Below are 12271 nucleotides of genomic sequence, written 5' to 3'. Positions count from 1 at the left end.
TGCCTCCTGCAGAGCTTGGGTACAAGGATTTCCTCTGTTTGAGTTCCTGGTTGTCCATTAGTCCTGTTCTTTCTGTAATAAACAAGTTAACTTACTGAAAGTCCAGCTTCTATCATATCAGACAGTTAGCCAAGGTCAAACCTTTTCCTGCACAGCAGCACTTTGAGACAGTAATCCATGCCTTTGTTATATCTCGGCTGGACTAATGTAAAGAGCAACCGAGCACATAACTCCCATCCTGGCCGTCCTCCATTGGCTGCCTGTGTATTTTAGAGTTCATTTAAACATTCTTTTATTTGATTTCAATGTCCCAGCCCCTACTTACCTCTCTGAGCTTCTTCACCCCATTAGACAATCCTCTTCACTGTCTATTTTTCTTACTTGTTTTAATTTGGGCTGAAACAATGAATCGCATTAATAGTGATTACTTGATTATTGAAATAATGATCCACTAATTTAGTAATTGTTTAATCATTTACTAAGTATGGAGACTATAAAACATGCCTTTAGATTACAGATTAACCCCCTTAGAGCATCAACTATATGTTCAAATATGCTCTATCCAGAACTCCTCAAGTGAAAGAGTTTGAGTCTCAACTGGTTTTTCTAAAAAAGTAAAAAAAAAAAAAAAAAAACAATCCACTGGACTTTGTTTCCAAGTTTAAAGACCTTTAACTTCCCATCCAGCTTTTTCAATTAAAATTGGCAAAAAGGAACGGGTCGAACGGGTCCACCCCTTAGGAATGAGAGTCATTTGGGTTTGTTGTTGGCGTGCAATACCCGATACCTGTCTATATCTGTGAAATGGGGATTGTTAGAGGGAGATTGCTGTTGAAGATTCTCAGTCATCCAGGATATTGTTGGTCTGGCTGAACAGGGGGTTGCAATTATAGCAGGAAAGAATCAACTCTATTGCTGCCTTGTAGGTTTTTGAAAACTGAAACCTGAGTCTCCCCCCCCCCCCCACTGTTTAAGATTGTTTTTTTTTTTTTTTCTTAACATAGATGGCTTCCTTCACACCCCTCTTCAACTGGTTTAATGTTGTACAATCTTCTTTAAGGAACCTTTTGCTTTCTGATTATTAATCAATCAATCACAAAAATAATCAACAGATGAAACGATTTGCAAAATAATTGTTAGTTACAGCCCTAGTTTCACTTGATTCATTTTATTCAATTTGTTTTATTCCAGGGGTAACCAATTAAAAATCAGCAGGGTCTGAATAAAGAAAATCAACAACCAGAAGGTCCGGAGACATTTTTTTTATAATCTGTTACTTAAAACAGAATTTAACACAGAAATAACACAACACCTGAACTGACCGTTTTTTTTTTTTTCTTTTTTCTTTTTTCTGGCTTAATGAGAGGAGTGGGCTTTAGGCTGCCCTGCAAGGCTTTAAGCCTGCACTTGAAGGCGACAAAGCCACTCTCAAGCACAAATCAAGATGCTCATATTGAGCCTTGATTCATATTTATTTTTGATTCTGTTCATGGTGGGGAATCCTGCTTTACAGCAGCAGGTTGAGCCAAACATCTCTAAATGTGCAGAGTCATCTTTGAGCACCATTTCACTTTTCTTTCACCAATTCACCGCAGTTCTTCCAGCAGTCCACACTTTCTCTGCTCTCTTTTTCTCTTCATCTTCTCCTTCTGTCCCATCGCCCGGCTTGCCACAGGTTTGCCTGCTGTGTCTATAAGTAGCAGCAGCAGCAACCCAGACTGACAGCTCATTGGCTAGTTTGTATCGCTCATTGGCTAATTTGTATCACGCATAGCCTGGTGTAGTTCCGGAGGGCTTTACCGTATTAACAGGAGAAGTGGTGCAAGTGAAATTAGACACTGCTGTTGGACAACATGCAGTAATTTATAAATGTTTTAAATCAGGTTGGATGCGGATTAGCCAGCAGGTGGTTCCGGATCCGGACCGCTGTCCACTAATTCGTGACCTCTGTTTTAATTCTTTAAACTTCTGTGTTGTTTTTAAATAATTTTAACTTTACTTGATATGTATAGCACTTTGTGGCAGCTGTGCTTGAATTAAAGGGCTCTATAAGTTAGAGTATTCCAATCATGGAAAATAGTTTAAAGTGCGAATTAAACATTGCTATCTAATTTAAAGGTCATGTTCCTCAGTTATACAACAATCCCAGAAGCTTGAATTCAGCAGGGTTCAGCTTGATAAACCTGCTGAATGAGGAGAATCCTCCAGAGGGTGAAACTATTTCCTCTTTAGAAGTTATTGGAATAATTTGTCGTTATTCAGATTTCTTCCTGTCTTTTCAAAAACATATTTATTTCAGCAAAAAAAAAAAAAAAGCAGTTTAGTTTAGTTTTAGCAGCCATCTTCTGTAGACAGAATGGGATTTATCCTCACTAAATTCTACTTTATGTTCCTGTTCTTGTCCTTTTTTGTCAGGACCAGACTGAATAATAGTCATCTTTATCCTGGTTGTTTTCTTTTTTGTTTCCTCTTTAGATGCAGTTGGTGCACTAAAGCTTTTAAACAGTTGAGCCATCTGAAGCAGCACATCCGATCCCACACTGGCGAGAAACCGTACAGCTGTGACCTCTGCGGACGAGGTTTTGTTTCGGCAGGAGTGCTGAGGTCCCATAAAAACACACACACAGGTGAGCTTCCTTTACGTAGATCTTGGGGAATAGTTCCAGCACCAAACAGATCTGAGTCTTCCGAAAACAATTATTGGGACCATTATTAGCAGCATCACACCGGAGATCAAATTCATATACAGCATATCTTTTGGAATGCCACAATTACATATGATCTATATCTATTTAACAGTTTTACATACACTGCTGATTATTTTTCTCTCCCTTGCAGGAGTGAAACCATTTAAATGTGATGTTTGTGATGCATCTTTCACCACTAGTGGTAGCCTCAGTCGCCATGCATTTATCCACAACAAGTCCTTCAAATGCTCCATCTGTAACGAGACCTTTAGAACCACTCTGCTTTGTAAAAGGCATGCGAAGAAGGAGCATGGCGTGGAAGTAAAAGGTAAGGATGTCGGTGCCATGTTTGTTTTTTTTTAAACACTCGATATGCTTTTTATATTCGCAGTCCTCCTCTATACATTTATTTAAATTCATTTTCCATAAAAATATTGTCATTTCAATCACATTTTTAGTTTTTACTATACTCTAGTGTATTTCTATGAAGGATTAGATGTAATGGAGAAACATAAAGCTATGGAAGGAAAATATATTTTAAAGGAATAGTACACCCAAAACATGATTAGCCTTCATTTTCTACTCACCCCCATGCTGAACAACACTCTGGAGTACTTTTTTGATATCTCAAATGCATCTGGAGATCTGGGAGGCTTCTTGCTGTCTGCTGACATTCAAATAATGGAGGTGCCCAGCGCCCGAGGCAGAAAGGTCCATAAAAGTCCACTCCTCTGTGAAGGTGATGATCACGACGCTACGGAAGCCGGCAGACCAAACCAGCGCATTCAGCTCGGCAAAGAACTCATGCTCTTCCTCAACACTGAAGTCCTCAGACATTTTTCTTTCGTTGTTTCTTTCTTTGCACAGGTAAACAGCGCATTTCTTCTTCTACGCTTGCATTATTGGCAGAGCAGACGCTGAATGCGCACTTTCATCTGGTTTGGTCTGCCGGCTTCCGTAGCGCCGTGATCGCGCAGGTGCGCGCTTTCAGGAAATCCTATACACTATTGTTTATGCTCTAAAAACATTCTAAATGACTTCGTTTCGAGTAAATTCTGGATGCTACCCACTCAGGACACTTGGAATACATTGGACGAGCAGTATGGAGGAATATTGACACGTTTTTTGTGGACTTTTATGGACCTTTCTGCCTCGGGCGCCATAGACCTCCATTATTTGAATGTCAGCAGACAGCAAGAAGCCTCCCAGATCTCCAGATGCATTTGAGATATCAAAAAAGTACTCCAGAGTGTTGTTCAGCATGGGAGTGAGTAGAAAATGAAGGCTAATCATGTTTTGGGTGTACTATTCCTTTAAGTGTGGCGTTTGTGTTCTACCCGTTCTATTAAGATACCTTTTAAATAGGATCTAAATCCATTTAAATAGCTTTAAATCAGCTGCTCTGTGAAGCTTTCAGATGTTATTAGAAGACATCATTTAAAAGCAGCGCAATGGAGCCCAGGCAAGATGGAAGACGCATCATTAACAGAGCTGTGGTGAAGTTTAAAGCAGGATGAGACTATATAACATAACAGCAAAACACTGAACTATACTCTAAACAGATCATCCCAATGGTGACACATGGCAGCGGCTGCGTCATGCTTTAGGCTAAGACGGGCTGGGTAGAAAAACAGAGACGAAAACCTGGTGGAGGCTCGAGGCTGGCATGGAGGTTGACCTTCTCCCAGGAGAAGAAGCCAACTCACACAGCCTGTTGCTTTGTTTCAACCAAAGGATGTTGGTTTGTTGGATTGATTAGTCAGTGTTGGTGGTTTCTGAATCAAGATATTGACATACTCCCTTTTATGCATGATCAGTTAACAATTTGCACCCACTGTTTCAGCCAACTGTAGTTTAAGTACTTTTATATTTATAAGTTCATGTTTAGGTGTTCCACTTTTTTGCACATAGCAGTGTATCCCCTATATTTTTTATCTTTAAATAATGTCCACAATTAAGACTGGTTGCTCTGTTTTTAACTTTTTAGTTTCCACATGTGTTGTTGTTGGACCGATAATCACTGAGTTTCAATTTCTCAATATGTACCGCTTGTATTGCAGAAATGGAAAATAATTTTGTAGCCTTCCAAAAAATATGAATGACTTGCTTACTTTTAAGATTTTTCTCACTGACCTTTTTTACCTTCATTAAGGCTGCAAATAGCTATTATTTTGCTTATTGATCAATCTGTATATTATTTGCTTGATTAATCAATTAATAATCAGATAGAAAAGGTTCCTTATATATATATATATATATATATATATATATATATATATATATATATATATATATATATATATATATATATATATATATATATATATATATATATATATATTTTTTTTTTTTTTTTTTTTTTTTTTTTACAATTTTTGGATAGTTACTGCTCTAAGTGGGTCGCTCTGTCAGCTAAAGGCATTTTTTAGTCTCAATACAAATCATCAATAAATTAGTTTATGATTTTTCCAGTAATCAATTAATTGTTTCAGCCCTACTCTTCATAATTATATCCCATGTTAATTGTTTCTTACATAACATGCAAATAAAATACATTGAATTCCTTGTTTGAATCACGAACAAGTGATACAGTGACGAACGCCAGATGACGTTTGCAATTGTTGTTACGGAAACCATGAATTGAATAATAAACAGTAAAATATGTAGCGTAAATGTACATGTAGCTCTAAAAAGCTTAGTATTGTAGACGTCACTATGGTTACTTTTAACCCCTTTGTTTGGTTTTCTCATCTGAAGGAAAGGGAAGAAAATATCCTTTTAGAGTCCCACAGTACTTTGTTTTTTGCTGCCTCCCTTAGGGAGCAGCGGGCTGCCAAACTGAGTTCCACCCAGGGAGGCGCTGCTCAGTGCCCAGTCCATAAACCATAGAGAGTTTTCATTTACTCTCTCTGCGTGTTTTTTCCTTGTTTGTTTTCAGTTTTTTTCCCTCATTTAACTTCAGTTCACATAATTGCAGAGCTTCATATTAATGCTACACTCTATCTCCCCTAATCCCCCCTAATCTTTCTGATTGTGAGCTGTTCTGCTCTGAAGAATTTAGAAAAGAAACCAAAGTAAACTTTGAAAGACTGAAAAAAAAGGAAGCAATGTAGAAACTTCTGGTTGTACTGACAGCTCCCGTCTCTTCCAGTTATAGAACTTGAATGTAGAGACAGGGAAGATGATGATGAAGATGGAGAACAGAAAACATCTAAGAGGAGGAGCCTGGAAATCATCACCTTCACAGAGGAGCAGGCAGCCGAGCTGGCGAAGGACCCGGGAGAGGAGGCGTCGGTGTCGGAGCGAATCCTCGCCCAGTCGGCCGCTGAGAGGGATCGCATCAGTGAGATCAAGGACAAAGCTGTGGAGCTGGAAACAGAACCCAAGTTTGCCAACTGCTGCAGTTTCTGCCCAAAGAGCTTCAAGAAGCCCAGCGACCTTGTCAGGTAAAGGCCCCACCTCCATTTATGTGCAAACTCTTGTTCTGATGCCTTTGAGCTTTTGTCAGCTGAAGTTGAGCTGACTGGTTGTGACCCTTATGTCTCACTGGTAAGGTCTGGGTTCACTTCCTTCTGCCATTAAAGCCACTCTACTGCAGTTGTCCTTGAATTAAACAGAGAAACTCCTCAAGCACACCTTCTCCATTCGAGACACCATAGAAACATTATGTGAAACCAGTCAAGATAGGGAGCTAAAAGTAGACCGGCACAAGTCTGTGTGCTTGGACACCATTATTTTAGGATGCTTGAATTATGAGCAAAGTATAAGAACTGATTAGAGCATGCAGCCTATACGTTACTTTGAGGGAAAGCAGGTTCTGTTTCTCAGAGGTGAGCTTGTTTTGGTGCCAAATGTGTCGATCAACCCCAGAACAGATGGTAATAGTTAACAGTTACTTTTGAAGGATTGAAGATCCGTGGTGTTCTGTCAGATCAGCATACCCATAGTCGATACGCATGCTCGAGATGTCAGATTTGCTTTTATCCTTTTAGTTTTGTATGAAAAATAGACTAAACTAAAGGGATAAACTAAAGGAATAAACAGAGATAAACTAAAGAGATAAACAGGTATTGCAGCAGCAGCTGTCTGGTATGGAGGTGTCAGTATGATGTGTTTGTCGTGCTGTAGAAGAGACTTCTGCACTTCATTAATTGGATGATGTTGCTTCACCTATTTTTAAAAATAATTTAGAAATAGATGAAGCAACATTTTAAGGAACTGATAAAGAATCTAAGGCGTCATGGGCTTTAGAAATTAACTATAACCCTGTCTTAGTCACAAACTGATGTGTATCCTCCTGTAGCATTGTGTCACAGTGAGCTTGTCGCAGGTTTGTTTTGACGCAGATCTTGTTGACTTATGCCCATTTTTAAAGTGTGGTCTGCGCTATGCTATTCCACGCCACAACAGAAGAGGGACATTCACAAACTAGCTAGGATTGTGGGTGTCCGTGTGTCGTTTTGACGACCTTGTTTGCCGTCTACAACCCCTCATCCAACGCCGGACAACACACAATTCAACCCTTGAGTGGTTCCGATAGACTGGCCGTGGCGCTGCATGTTTTGGCTTCGGGTGCAAACCAACAGACCGTCGCACAGAGCAACAAACTAGCGTCCTGTACAGTGTCTGGGATGGTGTCCGAGGTGTGTCAGGCATTGTGGACGGCACTATGGACAGAGTTTCTGCCATTAGGTACCAAACAGGAAATACACATAGTGTAGAGTGGATGTAGAATTGACCAATCAGAGGCCCCCTTTCTCTCCTCCCTGTGGCACTATCTGCTGCACTGTCTGCGTCACCTGCAATTTTGGAGAGGTACACCAGAGTGTCTACATAAGGGGGGGGGGGGGGGGGGCATATGTGTGTTAACTGCGACACACACACAGACGACCTAGTTTCTGAGCATAAACCAGCCTTTAGCCTTGGTTTCAGTCCAGTGACAAAAGACACACAGATTATCATCTTATTGTTTTGGAATAATCGGCTAGAACTGAACAGAAGTACAGTGATACAAAGTCTATGTAGGAGGCTGTTAACTAATTATTTCATATTAAATGGCTTCTTTGAGAAGTTGCTATTTTTTGTTGTAGAAAAAACTAAACAACCTTAGAGTAAAATTATGGATGTTCTTCTTATGCCTGAGTGAATAATTCATTAGTGTTAAGTAAGTTATTTACCAGCAACAGGAATATTAATCTACGGCTGATTAGGAGCAGAGAGAATTGTGTGATGAAGGATTTGGTTGCAGGGATGAGAGCTTTACATGAAGCTTTTATGTTGGACAGAAACAGCAGGCGTGCATATTGTTATATTTTGGAAAGGTGCAGACATACGGCTGTTGTTTTAGAGCCTTTTTAACTTCCTTTGATGAGACAAGCTGCTCTTCTAATTCTAATGTGTATGAACAACTTCAGAAGTATATAAATAATCCTTAATGCCAGATTTTCTCCTTATCGCAAACTGGCTCTAAAAAAAGAAAAATGTTCCGTTTCTCTTTTATGCTTTGTCAAATCCCGAATTCTTTGATCAAAACTGACCTCAGGCTGTTTTGTCTTTTCTTTTTTTTATATAAAGCATTTAATTTGATCCGCTGACTCAGTTTTCTATGTTTTTTTATTAAATTATTTGTTCATCTGTTTCTTGCACAGCCAAACCACATTTTCCCTTGATTTATTCTCCGTTTGAATCCGTTTGATGTTCAGGCACATCAGGATCCATACGGGTGAAAAACCATACAAGTGTGACGAATGCGGGAAGAGTTTTACGGTGAAGTCAACCCTGGACTGCCATGTTAAAACACATACAGGTAAAATGGCCGTCAAGCTAATGTACTCCTCTGGTTGCTGCTGGACGCCTAGCAAACAGCTGAAGAACAGTGCAATAGAATTTATCAGACAACATTAGAAGAGAAGCTCAACAGTTTTTTTTTTTTTTGCCAAAATAATGCAAAAAAAAAAAAAAAAAAACTTTGTTTTTTTTATTGCTTGAAGATAAAATTAGATTAAACTTTCTTGTCAGTAGAATATCTTAGTGAAAATATAATTTCACAGATTCAGCAAAGTTTATACAGCTAAAAGTCTAAAAATACAGTAAAATCTTCCTAGTTATTGGTGTCTGTAGAAATAAATCAGCATTTCTAATATTTAGGATCTCTTACTGAGTTCTTCACATGATTGATTATAACTCATAACTTTTCTTTTTGTTACTCAATTGAATCTAGTTGTGTATCAAATTAGACATTGTCAGAATATTTTTCAACAAGGTTGTTTAAAAATAGGAAATATGAAATGAACTGTAGCGCAGTTTTTAATATGTGCATTTTCTAAATCCAGTATGTTCTCTAGTATGCAGAATTCTTCAGAAGCACTTATGTGTTGATTCCTTTTAAATTGAGTGCCTCAAGGCACTACAGAGTCAATTTAGTCAATCTTCCAGTCAGATTAGTTGCTTTTTCTATCAAAGGAAACAAGGTGGTGGCATGAGTCATTGTCTTCGCAGAGTTTGCTCCTCCTGGGTGAGAATGCAGCGACAGTAGTCATTGGCTCGTGTTGTGTTGCTGACTTTGCAGCAATCCCTCACACCAAGCATGCAGTGACAGCGGAGAGAAAAAAGTCTATGTTTTAACAGAGAGAAACCCTTCAGCAGACTGCTGAGGCTGACTGGGGCTCAGGAAGACGGAAGTGGAGAGACAAAAGGAACTTGAAAGCACTGATAAAGAAAAACTTTCTATGTTAGAGAAGGTAGCGTAAACTAGCTCCATATGGGGCTCTGTGGAGGAAAGAAATAGTAAAGCAGATGAGCTCTGAGCCGCTATCCAGATTAAAAGGATGGACACATTAAAAGCTGTGCCCAGAGCTACTGTATGTCTGGAGCCTCTTTCTCACTGAAATTAGCGGGTAACATGGATTTTTCAAACATTGGTCGACACGCTAATAATCGGCATTTGGCTCCCTTACCATTGACTTAAAAACGGTGTCTGACCCCTAGCTGGCAAGCTGCGTGCCCTCTTTCCCGAGCTGCTGCGTGTCTGATGACGGCATTACACTGGGTTAGCACCGATGATGTTAGCAGTGTGATAGAAATCAGGAAAGTAAACAATGGAGAGCAACATGGACGGGATTAAGGGCATAGTTTGTGTGTTTTATTGTTTCAATCTTTTTTTCTTCCAAATCGCTCTCAGCAGTGCTGCTCCATGTTTATCAAACATCAGCAGAGTTGTTTTTACTTGTTAGATCAGATGCAGGTGTCAAGGTGTGTTGACTTTTGTACAATGCGTTTAATGGAATCCCGTACATTTAACGGGTCGACCCGGGTCTGATGTTCCCACTGTATGCCGATCGGAGCCAAGGTTGTCTGACGGTGATTTTTAACCCAGGTTGCTTTCCGAGTTGTTTGGCATGGGTCATGACAGGTCAGTGAGGTGTTCCCACTGCCAACAAAGGTCAGGTTTAAACAGGTGTTTCAGCCAGTGGGAGAGAGGTATTGGAGAGAAAGACGACAGTGAGGAAACAGGCCCAACTTTAACTCATCTCTCATTGAAGATGTCGATGGCAGGCTAAAACTTCATCTTGCAACTGTTCGATCATTATTTATTTAAACCATTTCTATACTGGAGGAAATAACACTCTGTGTGTCAGAGCAAGAGATCTGGATTTATCAGTTTTGTTTCAGTGTTTTATAAGAAAGGACAAACTAAAGGCAGAGTTAGCATTTGAAACTGTCTTTATAACCCTATGTTTGTCCTTTCTTATAAAACACTGAAACATCTAAGATTTTTAACAGATTGCTTCCAGCTCCTAAAATAGAGTTTGACTCTTGGCTTTGGTAGGTCAAACATCCTGCTATCTGCTACATTCCAACTTCCTGTCCATTTAGCTGTAATGCACAGTTGACCTGCTATAGATAATATAGTTTCCTCTCTAGAGGCTTTTTACATCATCTGTGTTTCCTCTTACCTCATTTGCAAACAGGTTTAGAATGACTGACTTTCAGTCTTCCTCACTCAGATAAGACTTACCCTTTACAGTAATTGACATCCTCCTGGTTGTAAAAAGATTTTTAGTTTATGATCATTTTATGATTTGCTGTTTCAGATCACTAACAATTTCTCTGTGAAACTCACGGAAAGCATATTAATACTACAGAGTAGCTCCACGATCCACTAAAGGTTTGTTTATGGATAAGGCTGTTACAGTGATGTTTCCTTAGAGCTGGACCTTTATTTCTAGCACTGTGTCTCACTCCAACATGAGTCTTAGCTGTATTTCTGGATCAATAAAAAGGTGGATGTTTGTGTTTATCGAAGGCTTTGTGTGTTTGAAGTAGTTTACAAAGATTTGCTATGAGGTGAAGAACAAAGGCAGAAATTCTTCAATGTCCAAAAGCAGTACGTACTGTCTGCATCTGTAGAAGGTTGTTTTAATAATTTAGAACACAATAACTCTTTGAAACTACTGGAAAATAACATTAGGAAAAAAAGAAATTATGTTTTTTGTTTATAGTGTCTTGATGGCGCAGTGATCAGTTGTTTTATGTTTGCAGGTCAGAAACTGTTCAGTTGTCATATGTGCAACACCTCCTTCTCCACAAAGGGCAGCCTGAAGGTCCACATGCGCCTCCACACCGGCTCCAAGCCTTTCAAATGCCCCTTCTGCGAGCTTCGCTTCAGAACCTCGGGCCACCGTAAAACCCACATCCAGTGTCACTTTCGCTCAAACGGCGACAGCCGCAAAGGCAAGCGCTCCTCTACCTCTATGGGTCATCCAAGACACGGTCAGGACTCGGCCACTGGCCAGAATGGGGCCTCCAGTCAGGGCCAGCAACCAACCACTACGGAACCACTTCAACCTGTGGGTCTGCTACAGACATCCAGCTCTGATCCCAACATTTACCTCCCAGCCAATCAGGTTTTGACTGGGCAGTTTGACCAGAACCTGCTGCAGTCGGGCCTTGTGAGTCAGGCTATCCTGCCTGCCTCTATGTCAGGTGGGTGTTGTGGAAGTTAATTGAACAATGAATGCACCTTATAAACAATATGGGGTAAAGGAAAGTTGATTTTATCCACTCCAGTTTAGTGCATCTTATTAAATCAGTAAACAGTGTTGTTATCCTCTATCATAGATGATGGGTGATATCTGGCTCTTTATAAAGACTCTGTGTGAAGCTAAAATCCTGCATCATCTTTCTGTTGGCTAAAGGTTTTGCTCCGTTACTCCTTTCCTTTTTCTCCCGCTTAGTCCTTGTCAGGGTCGCAGTAGGGCCAATGCCTATCTCTGGCAGTCTATGGGCTGTCGCAGGGCAACACAGAGACAAGCAGAGACGCACAACCATGCACACACACACACAGACCTAAGGAGAATTTAGAGAATCCAATTAACCTAACAATCATGTTTTTGGACTGTGGAAGGAAGCTGGGGTACTCGGAGAGAACCCACACATGCATGGGGAGAACAAGCAGAAAGACTCCAGGCCATGATTCAGACCCAGAACCTTCTAACGGGGCAGGTTCTGGGTTCTGGGGGAGTGTAAGGTCTCAAGTAGCTGGTTCGATCCTCACGGCCTCCACCCTGGCTCTCTGAGCAAGA

General features: G+C 40.1%; 1 protein-coding gene across 5 annotated transcripts in view; it reads left to right on the top strand.

Annotated features, from left to right (window-relative positions):
- LOC119786164 (zinc finger protein 236-like) overlaps positions 1–12271 on the top strand; it is a 116616-nt gene that overhangs the window by 60126 nt on the left and 44219 nt on the right. For all 5 annotated transcript variants that reach the window (XM_038289339.1, XM_038289356.1, XM_038289332.1 and 2 more), the window contains exons 18-22: positions 2476–2627; positions 2839–3015; positions 5839–6133; positions 8390–8493; positions 11229–11672. In XM_038289339.1, coding sequence (XP_038145267.1) covers positions 2476–2627; positions 2839–3015; positions 5839–6133; positions 8390–8493; positions 11229–11672 — 1172 coding nt within the window. The remainder of the gene's footprint in view (positions 1–2475; positions 2628–2838; positions 3016–5838; positions 6134–8389; positions 8494–11228; positions 11673–12271) is intronic.

Source organism: Cyprinodon tularosa, unplaced genomic scaffold, assembly GCF_016077235.1.
Source record: "Cyprinodon tularosa strain WSP-4 unplaced genomic scaffold, ASM1607723v1 ctg107, whole genome shotgun sequence".
NCBI classification, from domain to species: domain Eukaryota; kingdom Metazoa; phylum Chordata; class Actinopteri; order Cyprinodontiformes; family Cyprinodontidae; genus Cyprinodon; species Cyprinodon tularosa.
This window is presented reverse-complemented; position numbering and strand designations above follow the sequence as displayed.